At 39.8% G+C, this 17,382-nt stretch overlaps 2 protein-coding genes across 4 annotated transcripts in view; one reads left to right on the forward strand and one right to left on the reverse strand.

Moving 5' to 3' along the window:
* The window catches only part of KCNC1 (potassium voltage-gated channel subfamily C member 1), a 137,551-nt gene extending 134,379 nt beyond the window's left edge, over nucleotides 1-3,172 (forward strand). For both annotated transcript variants that reach the window (XM_087745673.1, XM_087745670.1), the window contains one exon: nucleotides 1,070-3,172. In XM_087745673.1, coding sequence (XP_087601799.1) covers nucleotides 1,070-1,251 — 182 coding nt within the window. In that variant the 3' untranslated portion in view covers nucleotides 1,252-3,172. The remainder of the gene's footprint in view (nucleotides 1-1,069) is intronic.
* Nucleotides 1-17,382, reverse strand: part of SERGEF (secretion regulating guanine nucleotide exchange factor) — a 158,312-nt gene that overhangs the window by 7,238 nt on the left and 133,692 nt on the right. The gene's annotated exons all lie outside the window — the stretch shown is intronic.

Raw genomic sequence — 17,382 nt, forward strand, 5'->3', positions numbered from 1 at the left:
TACAACTAACTATTGAAGAGACTCAGAAAATCAACTAGAGCATACACGATGGCCAGTAATATCCCAGTATTAGGGAGCCACAGTGGTATGTGGAGTACTGTAAAATGGAGCAATAAGGCTACACATCTCCTTTGAAATTAATTTCATTTGGGAAAGTCTAATTTCTAGTTTCTCCTTCAATATCAGTATCTATCCCACAAACGGCAAACAGAAGAGCAGTACAGAGCACATCTAATCTTTTCTATCCTCATTTCCATAGCATACAAATAGCTGAGAGTTTCAAAATGGGAAGGGGAAAGAATCATGTTTATGATAATCTAATTTCCAGGCGTGCAGTGAAGGGAAATGTAGCACATCTGGCACAGCCTGAAAACTGTATACGGGGAGAGTCCAACATACAGCGATGCAGAGAAGTAGGGAAAGATACAGTAAGAACGGCACTTACGAAAAAAAGCCTTAGCAGTTTCATACAAACATGCCGTGCATTCTCTTATGCACTGTTTTAAGCATCAGCCAAATAACTGAGCCCGTTCAGTAGAGGCAGTGCTATCTTGCTAATATACAATGACAATAGAAATTTTGTACTGTTCTCACAGGGCACTTCAAAGCAGGAGCTGAATGGCTCACTGCACAAATTAATATGCATCTATTTAAAAGAATCATTCCATGCTACATCAAACAAGCCGTAGTTTAGGTTACCATTCAGGCTAGTTTATAATGGATTTTATTTTTTCCTTCTCAGTTATGCATTGCCGTTTTGAAGACAAAAACCTGAGGAAGAAATTCACAAAACTATCTCCTAGGATTTAAAAACGACATACTGCAACTACAGATTTCTTGGGCCGCTGCACCTTTACAGTTTCTGTGGTGAAACTGAAGTCCTATAAGATAGAGATGTTTGCCTTGCTGTGCATAGGTAGCAAGGAGAGAAATCTATTGCAAGGATTAACTGTTCACATGTCTGTTTTCACAGGGAAACACAAATGGTACTTATTATGACTAAAGCTCACGAGTGCTGCACAAAATTTTCCTTTGGTTTTACTCAAACGTGTCAATTCCTTCCCCACAGGAAAGCATCTCCAACTCAACACAGAACAAAACCTGGGCTCGCGACTTTGTGCAAGACTGAACGTATCTGGTCCACTGACAATACATGAAGATTATATCATACATGAAGCAGCTGCAGTGCAGAGAGGATTAAGCATTAAAGATGCTTTTTTTTACACCTGTAGAAGACAAGAAAATCTTTAAATTTTGCTCTCCTAGGTACAGGACAAAAACATCTGACAGAAATTAGTTAGTAGGGAGATTTGTCTTGAGGCTCTGAATGTGGCACTAATGTCTGCTCCATCAGAATATCAGGCATGGCAGAGAGTGACACTCATTCAGAACTTACATCCCTGCCTCTCAAAATGACAGGCATTAAATGCGTCACAGTGCTTTAACTTTATATGACCAGAACTAGACAATCATGATCTCATCACAGAGCCAGAGACGGCAGTCTCATGTCCCTCTGTATGATGTGAAACAGAACATACAGAAAATACCTTATACCAAGTGCTTAGTAAGAGGTTGTCCATGCAAAATAAAATGGATGAAGCAGTATGTCAAAGCACATCTAGAAGGGTGCAAGTCATTCAAGTGTCCCATGGGACCATATGGTGCCATGGCCATTTGCACCCATGTATTCTGGGTATAAGGCATTACTATTTCAAATTTACACACACTTTGAACTGATTTAAATGATTATACAAAGAAAGGAGGGGACAGTTGTTATTCATTCTGACTAGAACATTACATCCAAGACCTAGAATTGAAGGCCATCTTCAGCACAGGCCCAGGAAAAGTAAGATGATAAAAAGTTCAGTGATGAACACAGAAGCAAGAATCTGACAAACCCCTCAAACTGCATTACAGTACTACATGTAGCTTTCAAAGCACTAAGCAAATCATAGAGCAGGAGAAGGTACAGATGGCAAGATGAGCAGCAGCATGCAGGTGAAACGGTGCTTCCTCCTCCTTCATTCGCTGAAGTCAGAAACAAGAGACCCCACCGGGCTCTTAGGAACGCTCTCCTCAAGAAAGAGCAGCTAGGTTGGAAAAGAATATTTTGGAAATGCTTTGGTGCTTAACATGTTTTATAAAGCAACTCTTTGTATCATACATTGGTCTATTTACAAGTACGTACTTTTAAGGTGATCGTGCAGACCAGGCTATATATGGGTGTCAGTCCTTGGCAGCTTATAAAAAATACCTATGATACAACAAAAGGTAAAAAGATATTCCATATGGTCACATTTACCTACAATTTCTTCTTATCTGACGGCTACTCTCTTCCCCTGAAGGGCTGTTTGCACTGAACAAAAGTGAGCATTCTGGGGTTTATCTCTGAAGGTGTCCTTTTCTGCAGAACACAATTCTCTAACTCAAAAGCAAGAAGTGAAATGTGTAAACCTTTCATATGGACATCTTCTGTAAAATAGCTTTGTGTTTAAATGGGCTTTAGTTTGGACTTTTCCCCTTTCATTTTCCCTTATCAATTGCAAGGCTGCATTTTGGTCAAGTTTCAAGACACATGATATGAATGTGCATTACTGTTGAGTGAAGTCTAAAATATCTGCTTGTTGATATTAAACAAGTGAGGGCTTTTTTCCCATGCTTAACAAGTAATCTGAGGTGAAGTCCAGAAGTCATAAACTAAAGTGTTAGAAATGCAAAGAGAAAAATGAAGGAAACAAGTGGTCACTGGGTTTCTCAGTTTCCTGCTTACTGATTGAACTAGTAGATTTTCTCACAGCTACGCAAACATTGCCTCAGAACAAAAGTAGTTGCAACTCAGCAGTGACGTTATTAGAATGCCTTACTTTGCAAAGTTTCAAGTTGTAATCTTAGCATAACACAATGGCTCGGATGATGGCTCCCCTGCAAGCATCACAGTGCAGTTTTAACAGTGACAGCACTGTTCGTACATGTGTACCCGTGAGAGCTTTAAAATACCTAGCTTGATATAAGCTGTAGCAGCATAGCTGTAGTTGGAGAGAGTTCAAGATGAACTAACCCTCCTTTCTGGGCAGGATATGTGGATTACGTTTCCTCTGTGCTGCAACTGTTGTACTTGAGTTAACCTACTTGTATCCGGTTCAAGTGTGCCTATGCCACACTGTACTGTGGTGCAAACGCACATCCAATAAAACTCCTATGGGTCATGTGCCTTGTCTGTCTGTCTCAGTTTTTGTGCCTATTGTTATAGGGATCCTTATACTTGCCACTCTGTTGGGGTCTAAATGGGATAACTCAAGATCTACTCAGATACAACAATGGTTGGGTCATTTCAACACCTAGAAAAAGAGCAAAAAGTAAAAGACTTGGTAACATCCCCACAGTACCACTGCTGCCACTTAAAACCATCGTTCCCCTCTATCTCATATAACATAGTTCTGTGAACTAATGGCATCCCTTTCAAAGAAGAAAATAGATAGTTGACAGAGCTGTGACAAAAGATTAAAGCAAGCAAAAAACCCCCCACATCTCACAATTCAGACTTCAAACACAGACCTTAAAGGGGTTTACTTCAAGTGTGTACACCAAAGGCAAGTCACGTTTGCTCAAAGGGGCAGATTTTTACCTGAGGTTGGCTCTGCAGGGCTGGGCTTGTGTTAACTTTCAATTGCAAGTAAAACAGTAGCTGAATACTGAAGAAAAACACTTTATAAAACAAAAACCCAGACAAACATCAAAGTAATACCACCAGAAACTGCCATCAATATATATTAAAAGCAAAGACTAGTTTGCTTAGATAAAAACAGATTTTGACATACTTATTTTTCTGGTGGAGAACAGAGATTCTGGGCAAGATGTAAAGCACAGCTTGCTAACTTTTACCTTTTTATATCTGTATGGACAAATTTCACCCTATTCTCCTTTACTTTTATTCACTAAACTATTTAATTACAAACCCATAATTCTTGTTGTAAAAAAAAAAGTTGTTGAGTTTCAATACTGAGCCGGCAAAAACCGAGCATTTCAAGTAACACACAGGGCTAAAGAGACCCTAGCCCTGAAGTGGAATGGAGTATATATGGGTGTGCAAACACACCTTTTACAAACGCAGGCCATTTAGTCAGGGAATAACCCTGCTGCAGCACAGCTTCTCCACATTTCTACCTTCAGCTTCCTCTGTGGGTCAGATGTCCGTACACTTACTCTTCACAACACTCTTGCCTAATCTTCCCTAAAAGTGAGCAAGACTAGGAAAGAAATGCAGGCAGAATTTGGGATGTCGTTGGGTGCCAAGTGACACCATTTGAGTTGTTCTGATTACGAAAGGCAAACATCATCTCTGCCGCATAGGACTGAAGGTACATTTTGGGGACACCTCATCACTTTGCCACCTAAATTCTGAATTGGGGGCAGCTCCTTAAGTAGAGACAATGTATCAAGTCAGTTCTTGGAAGAAGGCAAGAACAAACGAGTGTCCTGAGATGAAAAGCTCCTGCAATTAATACAGCAGAGAGATGTTTTGTGAAAGTTTCTGCTCTAGTACATTTTTCTGGACCCTGGCAAAATAGCCATAGTGAAAACAGGATTCATGCATCAGGTGCAGGGATCTGAGGTTGGAAAGTAAAATCTGTCTTTGGCACAGTGACAGAAAGAACAGCTGATGGGCAGAGGGATTCAGAGGCACCATGCCAGCTCCAGAAGGTCAGAGGACCAGAATGGACAACGCAAGCTGGGTCCCTGAGATGCCGTTTGGCACTATCCCATCTGATCCTCTGTATAACCTCAGGGAGAAGAGGAAACTAGCTGGAATCAAGACAGGAATATCTGGCACCATTTTGGAAGGACTATATCTGCCAGAGACCTGGGATAACAAAGTATTCTTCAGAATAAAAAAAACAAAAACAAAAAAAAACAACAAAGCAAAATACCCCAAATTTACCTCTGAAAGAATATTCAACCAAATTGAGAATTCAAGAGCTTTGTTCTCCTTGCTTTGGAGGAAGTGGAAACACTGGAAATATGGGGTCTCCTTCATGCACTGGCCTCACTGTTCTTTCCTGTGTCCACGCACAAAGCCAGCTTCTTGCATGTTATAGTTGGCACTAGGCTAATCACAGAGCAGGAGCAGCTATAGAAAGCAACCGAGAAAGAAAGCTAGAAAGAAAAGAATTATTTAGAATTTAAGGCCACATTTGGCACTATGACAAATATTTATCATTACTCCCAAAGAAAAAGTAATAGCATGAAAGGCTTTTAAGTTATGGATAATATTACTGAGAAAACAGTGTAAAAGACCAAAACCAAATCAGCCCAAACTTCTGGTGAAACAGCAAGCTTCGGTTTGCAGCAAGAAAAGCAATACATTATATGCATGCATGTACACAAGACTATGTATATAACGTACAAACAAATGAATGCTATAAAAAGTAGTTCTCACTAACCTGCAATATGAATATGAGAGAAGCTGAATTTATTCTTTAAAATGCTGGAAAACAGAACAACCAAATATGAAGACGGCAAAGTCAGACAATATTGAGATGTCTCCTTAAATAACTTTACAACTGTTTGACTCTGCTTCAAAGGTGTTGTGATAACTTAAAGTCTGCTGAACACCAGTAATGAAAATATTTCTTGTACAGTACAGCCAAGAGATCTTTACTCTTCAATATCACTTACTAACAAAACTGTCTCTATTCATGGCTGAACCAAAGTGCCATTCTCTTGACTCTGGAGGTTTCTTAAATCTACCCAGGAACAGACAAAGCAAGAGTAAGAATTTTAAGTGTCCAATCAACTTTACAGAAGTGACTCATGTTCCCAAATAATTCAAATCTTTAAAATGCTATCTCTAAATTAGAGACTTCTTTTTTTTTTTTAAATTATCAGCATTTTAAAGCTCTCCGTTAACTTTTGATACAGAAAGGTTAAAAATAAGGACCATAATCTTTATTTAAAAATACTACAAAGGATACAAGAACCAACCAGGTCAAGGTATTTTAGGATGACCACAGCCACCCACTGTCTTTATCAATTTACTGTCCAAAAAAAGAGAGTAAAAACAATTACAACACCACTGGCAATACTACACTTAACATTCATGTTTGTAAAATATTTGTATGTACATATACACACATGCAGACATGTATTCTACAGAAAACATACATATATTTATGGATCTTGCATAGGCAAATAGAGGAGACGTATCTATTATCTACATAGGTAGATGTATGAAGCAGCCAGCATCTTGGCTGTTGCCAGAGAGAGTTAAGTCCAAATTGTAAAAAACTGTTTTCAGTAGTGAAGTGACATAACTTTGAAACGGAAAGACGCACTGCCTATTTGCCACTGCTTTGCTAGCCGCTCGCACCTCGCTCCATCACCCTTCACAGTCAGTAATGCCCGCCTCGGGCCTGGCTATCTTTTGCAGAACTCTTTGCTTAACAGATTTCATGCTTTTGGATCTTGTATTAGTAGCAACGCACACCACCATTTCTTTTTCTGCACACATCCCTCTGCAGATGATCACTATTGATTTGGAATACCTCAGTTTCTGGAAGTGGGATTCAATTTGCCAAAGCCCCAAAGATCTATGGTGCATCTACTTACTTGCATGTACATAGGTATGCACGTATCCATCCTTCACCTAGGCACCTAACTCATTTCATACTCAAGTGACAAACAGGCACTTTCAGAGTGGGATTCATCTCATCCAAGGCAAACACCTGAAGTCAAAAGAATCCTTCTACCACCCTTTTACCCATCTCTTCCTCTCCACTGCCTACAGACATCTGACTAGCTCAGACATAGTTTAAAGTTACAGCAGACAAATCTTGCCCTAGCTGCCCAGCCCAAGCTGCTTTACAAACTTGTTGTCAGAAGATATCAAGCTTTCTAAAAAATCAGATACTTTAAAGGCAAAATCAGAAACCAACTGAGATTTCAAGTGCCCCAAAAATCTTTAAACAATTTTGAGAATACACATGTAAACTAATCTTCCAAAATGTCATGTATACACAGATAACTCAAAATGTTGTCCAGTTAACAAAACCTTCTATAACACGGTGATCAGCACTGCATGAGGTGCCACTTCAGTAAACACCATGCTCTAGCTTTATAGTTTTACTGCATCTTTGGTATCTAGTTGGTTCAACTATACACTATAGGAAAGGAAAAGAAGCAAAGTCTTGATTCAGAGGCAGTTAAGTTGTGTATGATTAAATTTAAAGGGGATTTCCTAAGTTTATTCAGCTACCTGATGGATTAAGTTTGTTCCCAATAAGAATGCCTATTGCTATGGAGGAAAAACATTACATTTCAGTAATTTCTTAGGAAATAGGAATTATTTTTATGTCTAAGTAGTAGCTCTTTATTGTTTAGAACTGTCTTTAAATCACTATGTTGGAATATGGTTCCATTAATTTCAGCAGCTCCAATATTCAACACCTTCTCTCCTAGCCAATGTGTCTTGCTGAAAGGTTGCTGATGGAACTGTTTACTTTCCAGCATGAAAGGCTATCCTTTTCAGAAATTTCTTAGGAGATCTTTCTAATTCATTAGTCTACAGTTCCCACACCACTTCATTTCATTCTTTTTTTAATTAGGTTGTGGGTTTTTTTTTTTGTTTGGTTGGGCTTTTTTGTTTGTTTTAGAAAACTCCCACAGCTCTTTCAGGCAAAAATATTTCTTCCTGTCTCCGCAAGAGACGTTTTTTGGATGATTTTGCTACTAAGAAATTTTTTTGGCTCTCCAGAGGACAATTAAACAATGACAACTTTGTATTCATTCCAAAGCGTAATTCTACTTTTGAAGATTTTATTTGACTAACATGATACTAACCACAACTTTTCATCCACAAGGCAATGTAAGTCAGGTTCAGCCTCATGTCAGCATGCACTGACTAGACCCAAGTCCCAGGAGGTGCAAAAATTACTTAGCTGAGAATGTGATGAGGTAACTAGTTCTCCTTCAGGCTGACTACATGGATGGAATCAAAGCTGCTTCTCCAACTAGTAATCAGCAAAGGTCTTAACAGGATTTAAGCAGTGAAGGCGAGTCTGGATGGGAATGGCAAGAGGACCAATTGCTTCTCCTTGAAATGAGAAAAGAAGCCACCAGGGAAAAAGTTGAGAGCAAAAACCTGAGTCATGACTAATTCCTTCATTTCCAGCTATCAGTTTCCGTTACTAATGCTTTGCTCCTCTTAGCCCTGTGCCTCTAAACCTTCTCATTATAGAGGGAGAATTACCCCACACAAAGCGAAAATATAATCCTCCTTCCTGAGCTCTGAAGGGATCTGGTCAGACCTTCCCTTCCAACAAATGGCAGAAACCATCACAAGAAGAAGCAGACAGCGGGGGACTAAACCTCTGAGTGCTGCCTGCATTACTGGCCAAAGGCTACTCACCGACTCTGCTGTTTCTATGTTTTCCCACCTCATCTAGACTATTTTAGCTATTTATATTGTTATCTCTTTAAGCCAGGGAACATCTTTCACCGCCTCCTCTACTACACGGTCTGACCTCACCTTGAGCCCATGGATGTCATGTAATGAAAATAAATAATGAAAAAAAATCTAAAAATCTCTGTTTTGTTTAATCACACATGGGATTAGATTCACATTGCTCTGTAAGTCTGGAACTTAAGAAAAAAGTGAATAAAAACCCTGCAGTGAAGGCATTACTGGGTCCTGGAATCTTGGCTCATCTGTGTATTTAGAACATACTGGAAAAACGAACATTCAAATTTAACGTAAAATGAGACATCACACATGCACTTAACTGTCCTTTCTCACATGGTGGCTGACAGGAAATAAACCGGTCCTACTTCATTCAAGTCATAAAAAGAACTCAAGGAAGGGAATCGTGAAGGTAAAGACAACTTTTTATAGGCCCGCTTTACAGAGCGATTCCATAGGAAAATGCTCCTCAGTGCTTTTGTTTCCCCATCTACAGACCAGGGAAATTTGGCTATCCCAGGGAAGATTTTTAAAGTCTACAGTTTATAGCAGTAATTCATACCAAATCCTTAAATTAACAGACATATAGGAAAGAGAAAATAATACACAGTGAAAGTAGAATGCAGTTAAGTTCAGTACAGAGAAGCCATGGTAAAAGCTGTTTTAGGGTTCCTGAATGCGTATGAGATCTGTTGAGACAAAAAGCTATTCCTAAGATTCAGTGTTGATTTCAACATTTATGCTGTACAGACCCTGACAATTAAGTTAAGCACTGAATTCCAGAGTCAGAAGAACAGCAGCATTCTGTGAGCATGACATTTCTGTCTGTATGGAAGGGTACGACTCAGAGGGCTTTAAAAGGCAACATAGTCCCTCTTCTCCTGGAGCTGAGATATGCTATGAACTGAGATTCTTTTTAGTTCATTTTGGTACTTACTTCTTATCTTTCATTTTCTGCATCCAGCACCTTTTTTCCCAAAAAAAGATGCCTTTTGTCCCCTTTCCATGCTGTCCTCATCCATAAGGCATTTCTGCAGACCTCTGCATGAAGACAGCATTAGCTGCAAGGATATCAGAGCAATCTAGAATTTGCTCTGTACCTGCACACCAGCACTGTCTCTTTCAGTCTTGCTCTGCCAATAAAGGATTTTATGGAATTGCAGGTGGTTTACTTTCTGTGCAGGAGGCTAAGAGCTGCACCATGTAACTATAGCAACAACTACTGTGAAAGCTCTCAATTTTTATTGACATGCCTCACATAACCTCACAGAAAAATTTATACAAATGGAGAAACAGAAAATTAAACATCCCGAAGGCCAAAGGAAAATATTGTGGTGATCTGCATCTTTACGCATTGCTTAAATACTTCCCCCGTGGTAATCTGCTTCTTTTACTGTATAGTGGTAACATTAAAATAGCATTTTAAAATTCACAGTTTAAACAGTAATTTAAGCCTCCACAATTCCAAAACAGAAGATATGCATGCAATCAGCTCAGAAAACACTGTAGCACATTGCTGTATTTGACAAAGATTCATCACTGGGAAACCGGTACTACATAAATGGAGAGAAGAAATAAGGTGCAACATTTTTTCACAGAGAGTAATAAACATTTGCATAGGGATATACTGAATTATTCATCCCTTACAGGCAAGACAAAAGATGCATCTTTCTAAAAGATACTTCTCTATCCAAAGGATATACTTTTAAAAGGAGTTTCCTGTGCTCACAGCACCTGAGAACTGCGTGAAAATGATACCGAGATGCTCTGTCCCAGTCTTAGAAATGTCTGACTTGATAGACAAGTTTGACATTCCAAATCCAATAAAACAGTTTCAAGCTCGCAGCAAAATATGCATGTGCCGCAGTCTGAAATGGCCTCAAGTATCCTGGAAATCTACCAAATCGCTTACAGTGAGCTTGAAAATGCCACCTCTAAATGTGCTTCCAAGGCCATGATCCACAGTGCTGGAAAACTGATCCTTGCTAACGGCCACCATTTATAGCCTTAACCTTTACTACATCACTTCAGTTCTCTCCAACAGCTCAAACAATATGAATCAAAAACACTTTCAAAATGTCAACGATAACCACCAGACTGAGAACTATTCCCGCTAAAATCTTGACCTTATTGACAAAGCGCATTTGCATAGTCATCACAGGAACAGCCAGTTTTGCAGTCAATGAATCGGACCAAAACACTTCACCCCAGTTGCCAGTTATTTCTCATTTTCAGCTCTGCTGCCATGACTTATTTCTCTAAAAAAGCACAATAATCCCAACCACTTTTTTTATTCTAATGGTCGCCCAAAATAAAAATATTTAATAGCAAGGTTTAGGGAAAACTACTCAGCTGTTAATATAGCTCTTCTGAATCTAATACTCCTGCAGTACACAACGCAATCTAGGCTGCCTGGAAAGGATGAAAATGATGTGTTGCTATGGAAACAGGAAGGCACATGTTTAGGTTGTTCATCCCTGAAGAGCTGCCCTACCAATATCTTTAAAGTCTGCTAATAAAATCTTAATCAATAATTAGAATAAAGTGAATTTCACCTCTTGTTTGACACCAGAATCTTGGTTCAGACATTGTCAAGCTCTTTTAATGTTCCCTGCATCCAACTATGCCCCACAACATTAAGAATGAATTTATGCACAAACCAAAATGTCAACATGCGCTTATCTAGTTCAGCTACTTAAAATGATTATTCCACCCAGCAATAGATACCAGCTTCCCAATTTAAAATCTTGTGCATGTAGGGACGTGCTTTTTAATTTATTAATTGATGTGCTATACCTTCCCCTTAAAAAAAAAAAAAAAAACCAACAACAACAAAACAAATCAACTCTGCGGTTATTACCAGCTGAAGGCCATCAACCAGGGATATGCCCCCTGAGAATGTGACAATTACCCCAGTACTGGAGTACTCACCAACTCCCCTAAACATCTACTACTTCCTAGAAACGATAGTTTCCATCTTACCATGACTTACCTGCAGACAAATCTTCCAAAACACTGAGGCTTACAAAGTAAAAATGCATTTCCAGACAGCCAAGCAGAAAAGAGGCCAAGTTATTTGCTGGCAAAACTCCACTTGTTTGACCATTATAATAGCAGAGAATCTGGCTCCAAACATGCAGCCATTAATTATCTGTACAGTTAACTATGTCAGTACACCTATTTGTTCTTACATTGGGAAATCAATAAACAAGACTTTGTTAACACTATTTACTAATCTATTAACTCATTCTTTATAACTAAGTACAATGTTAAGAATATCAGAGTATGTTAATAAACAGTTAACAAGCTTTGTATTCTGGATCACAAAACAGTAAAGCAAAGCTGAAAAGACAAGAAATCCATACTGCGAACAAGAGAGGTACATAACAGGGTTTTTTTAATGTAGTCATACATTACAGATGATTCTTTTTTTAAATTTCAATTAATTTCCATTATTGTATACAGTATTTCTCTGTTTCAGTATTCCTGGCAGAAGGACTCCAGAAGAAAAACAACTCCTATACCTACCAACCATGAATCTTCACTGCACTGAGATCTTGAAACAGAATATTAGAAATACCAATGTCACAAGAGACCTGAGTGACAATAGGAGCAATACGTCCTTTAAAGAGGACACGCTTATCTGGTTTCAGCTTCAGAGATTGTCCACTCCTCCAAGCCCAAGATCTACGCATCCCTACAAGTAAGAAACCAAGCAAAGGGGGCAGGAAACCTGCATGGATGAGCAAGGAGCTTCTGGCAAAACTCAAATGGAAGACGGAAGTTTACAGAATGTGGAAAAAGGGACAGGCCACTTGGGAGGAATATGGGAACGTTGTCAGAGTATGCAGGGGTGCGGTGAGGAAGGCTAAGGTCCACTTGGAATTAAATCTGGCAAGGGATGTCAAGGAAAACAAGAAAGGCTTCTTCAAGTACATCAGTAGCAAAAGGAAGACCAGGGAAAACGTGGGCCCACTGCTGAATGAGGTGGGTGCCCTGGTGACCGAGGATACAGAAAAGGCGGAGTTACTGAATGCCTTATTTGCTTCAGTCTTTACTGCTAAGGCAGCCCTCAGGAATCCCAGACTACCTCCCGGAAGTAGGAGAGAAAGTCTGGAGGAAGGAAGGCTTTCTCTTGGTCCAGGAGGATTGGGTTAGAGATCATTTAGGCAAATTGGACACCCACAAATCCATGGGCCCCAATGGGATGCACCCACGAGTGCTGAGGGAGCCGGCAGATGTTATTGCTAAGCCACTCACCATCACCTTTGAAAGGTCATGGAGAACAGGAGAGGTGCCTGAGGACTGGAGGAAAGCCAATGTCACTCCAACCTTCAAAAAGGGCAAGAAGGAGGACCCGAGAAACTACGGGACAGTCAGGCTCACCTCCGTCCCTGGAAAGGTGATGCTCATCCTGGATGTCATCTCTAAGCATGTGGAGGAAAAGAAGGTTATCAGAGTAGTCAATATGGATTCACGAAGGGGCAATCATGCTTGACCAATCTGATAGCCTTCTATGATGGCATGACTGGCTGGGTAGATGAGGGGAGAGCAGTGCATGTTGTCTACCTTGACTTCAGCAAGGCTTTTGACACCATCTCCCATAACATCCTCATAGGTAAGCTCAGGAAATGTGGGTTAGATGAGTGGACAGTGAGACGGATTGACAACTGGCTGAATGGCAGAGGAAGATGAGCCCAGACTCTTTTCAGTGGTGCCCAGCAACAGGATAATGAGCAACAGGCACAAAGTGAAACAGAGAAAGTTCCATCTGAATATGAGGAAAAACTTCTTTACTTTGGGGGTGACAAAGCACTGGAACAGGCTGCCCAGAGAGGTTGTAGAGTCTCCTTCTCAGGAGATATTCAAAACCTGCCTGTACGTGATCCTGCGCAACCTGCTCTAGGTGAACCTGATTAACGAGGGGGTTGGACTAGATGACCTCCAGAGGTCCCTTCCAACCGCAAATGTTCTGTGATTTAGAATAGGGGTGATTTTCCACATTCTGCTCCCAGCACTTTCAAGAATATGGCAGTCTCTCTCTATCTGCTAGCATATTTGGGCCTGAAGTTTTCTAGAAAAACCCTGACATTAATCTCCTGTTCAACTGTACAAGATTTTTTAAGGTGTTTGTTATTTTTAAATTAAACTTGAAATACACTGATTTCCTCAAAGAAGACGAACAACACTCCCATTTCCTTTTCCTGGCTTTGCAATTAATATAAAGACATAATAATTGCAGGCACAACCCTGCTTCAAACCAGGATCCCACTGTGTAGGCATTACACAGTAGCTATATACATAGCTTCAGCTTGCAGCTGAAGTTGGAGATATTTCCATTTTTCATGAGACCACCAAAGTACTTGAAAAAATCCAAAACCTTTTAGGACCAGCATTTCCAAAAAGATAAGTAATTGCACTTTGGGCACCTTGGGAATGCTTAGCACATTCAGAAATCCATTTTGAAATTCTATTTTGTTTTTATAACAGAACATACAATATCAGATGGATGGTGAGTTAGGACAATTTACCTTTATAAATCTTATTTGACCAGGGCTTATAAAAATGTATTCCATCAAAACTCTTCAGAATAAACATTCAGTTCTTGATAGAATATATTTATCCAGAAACTTAAAGGAACTAAAATTGGTTTGATTTTCCATCCTAAATAGTTCTATTTCTGAATATAAGCATATTTTTGACATATCAGTGAAAAGTCAGCATTTTTTCAAGAGAAGACAAAATGACAAAAAAAAAAACCAACTTTTTTTTTTTAAGGCTACAGTATTTTCCAGTTGCTTTCATTTGCAATGAACATGTTTCTTCCCCTAAGGTATCCACTGTGATATTAAAAAGGATTTATTTGCTTACAGCTAAACAAATGGTATTTACTCACATTACAAAACTGTCATACAATACCAGCATTATTTTAACTGCCTTCTCTTAGAAGACATCTTATACTAGGGACAGCAGGTTGGGACAGAGTCACACACTGTCTGGAAAGGCTCACACACAGTACACACATATTGTACCTTCTCCAACCATGCAAAAAAAGCCCTGAAAACAATCATTATCCAGTTTTATCAGCAGGGTAAAATACAACCAAAATTCTGAGTATTTTGCTAAATAAATATGTTGATTTACCCCTTCAACAATAAAAATCAGGATCTCAGCAATACAGTTCCCCTTGGCTCAGAGGGTTAATAGAACAGTGTTTCATTCCTGTTAGTTTTTAAGGGCTTGGCTGCTCCCTGGGCATCTGCACTGGCTACCAAACTAGTTTCAAATGTCCTTCCATCCAGGCATCTCTCTCCTGAGCGTCAGTCACACTTATGAATCAGAAAATAAATGCTTCAGATGCAACAGCGCTAGCTCTGGCTTTCAACAGCAAATTTGAGGCAAACAGCTTATGGAAAACAGAGAATGACACAGTGACATTTGGAGTACAGTGCCCCCAGCCTCCCTTCCTCAGGAAGGCTTCCTTTTAGTCATGATACTTTAGCTAATTCATATGGTTTTTACTGCCTAAAAGCCAGCCTGTAGCTTCACCATTCTCCTTTTTTCCATGTCTGTATTTTAAACCCAACTTTTTGTTCAGAACTTTCATGGATCCCAGACAGGAGCAGCCTCAGAACATGGAATAATTTAGGCTGGACCTCTGGAGATCACCTGCTCCAGCACTCTGCTTGAGTGGTTACTACTACACTACTCCTATGCCTTGAAATTACTGTAGTGCTGTGATACGCTTTGCACCAGGCACTGCATGCAGAGAAACTGCTGGGTGCAACTGGGTAATCTGAGGCAGCTAAATGTTTGCTCATCTCAACCAAATTTCCCATTTTTCCAAACTCGTAGGATCTTGCTTTTCCTCTACTAGCACTTCTCTTTTCCTCTACTAGCACTTCTCTGCAGACAACAATCCTCTTTCTCTGCTGAGAAACTCAATGTGACTCTGCAAAAAATCCTATGCACTAGCCAGCTCCCAAGCTGTATCATTTTCAAAGAGGGCTGGGTTTTCAGCTTTTTCTTTTCTTTTTTTTTCTTTTTTTCTTTTTTTTTTTAATTTAAAAGCACATACGAAGCTAGTTTCTGCAGATGGAGTAAAATGTACCACGTGAACCAGGCAAATTGGCTTTCTCATTGGACACTGAAGGGCTGCTATGATTCAGACATTATGCTTCAATATTTAAATTTCCACAAGCTACAGACATGCTGATATAAGAACAAATGTCAGAAGGCTGATCTATTCTGAGATTCATCTCAGAAGAAGGTCGACAACATGCTTTGAAATCAGGTTCTGTGTCTGTCTGTCTATTGGAATTTAACATATTTTAGTCACTTGAGTAAGAAAAGATTGCCGAAGAGGAATCCCAACAGTACGGTGCACCTTTCAAACAATCACGAGGAGACACTATACTGTCATTTGCTTTGTCCTTGGTGGAAAACGCAAATTGCTTTTTTTATACACATTGGGCCCCTTTGTCCTCATTTTTATTTTCAAAGTACTCTTTTTACACAGGTTCACATTTATTTACTGCTTGAATTTTGCAATAGTGCCGTAGCACTTAACTCCACCCAGGAAATTTACTCTGTAGTGTTATTTTTGCCTTCTCTAAGAGTTGGCAGACCTGGCAAACAGGGAGATTTGACAAGCTCCCTATAGCTCAGGGCATCAGAACCATGAGGCCTCAATGTGTTTGGGTTTGTTTTGGGGGGTGGGTTTTTTTCCTTTCTCTCTTAAGGAAAGAAACCTTTATGCTGATTCCAGTCTTAAACACCGCATCCTGAATAGTGCGACAACTGGGGAAAACAAGATCTACAGTGTCAGCCACTTACACGTGTTCTCCTGTAGTCACCATCTGCTTGGTAGTCCCAGAAGTCAGCAGCTCGTAACACAAAAAGCACTGTCATATTAAACACCCTGCTGAAACAGAGACCACGGAGTGAGGGACCGAGCTGGCTAGCTGCTGAGCCATCAGGTTATGGCCTCAAAATGTACCAGCACAGAACCACTAAAAGATAGTCCTTCAAGGTCTTTTCCTTCTCTTCCTTTTCCTGATTACAGGCTTCCCACGGATGATGAAACTGCTGCAGCTCACATTGTATAAATTTGCTAAACAACTGCAATTTTACAAACTTGCAAGTCCACAAATGTCTCTCTTTGCATGTGTTTGCAAGAATGAGTTTATGTTGAGAGAAAGAAAAAAAATGTAGAAACAAAGGCTACGGTCCTTGTCAAAATAAGCCATTTGCCCTTTATTCTGTACAGTGACTAATTGTTAAGCGAGTTAAGTGGGACTCGGGAACCATTTTGAATGGCCAAAACCATTGTCTCCTGAGCTGTCATGGAGGAACGATCCAAAACTTTGCTGTATGGTAGGATGCAGTTTGCTTTCTCCAGCTTACCTGGCCTACGTACATGTGTGTGGGGAAGCTCTGGCCTTGGTACCCTGTCCATCCCTAAAGGCTTAGACAACACTGCGGGCTCTTCATGACCATATTTGCTCAAGCTCTGATCCTAAGAGAAAAAAAAATCTCTGATGACCAATCTGCCAGCAGATGATCACAACGTATGTAGTCCCAGTGAAAGACTTGGGACTGGCACCTGCGAAACACAGTAACAAAAATTTCTGTCATCTCAAATGGGAAAAGAAACAAACTCAAAAGGGATAACCTGCTCACTCCTCCACAGACGTACACTATATATAGGTTTAAATCAAAATATGGATTTATCAAACTATTATTCCCTGGTATAGCATCTTATTTACCTTAAAAGAAACTAGAAATTCTTCATATCTGCATTACTTGTGACATTTTAGGCTTTTACTTGTAAATCTTATGTCAATTTGTTTCCCAGGAACAAGAGGGCCTGACAACCTCCAGCCTCACGCTTGGGTTGATCTTGCCAGCAGAGATGATGATGTAGC

Source organism: Nipponia nippon, unplaced genomic scaffold (genome assembly GCF_047370975.1).
Source record: "Nipponia nippon isolate SJK-2023a ecotype South Korea unplaced genomic scaffold, ASM4737097v1 scaffold_10, whole genome shotgun sequence".
Taxonomy (NCBI): Eukaryota; Metazoa; Chordata; class Aves; order Pelecaniformes; family Threskiornithidae; genus Nipponia; species Nipponia nippon.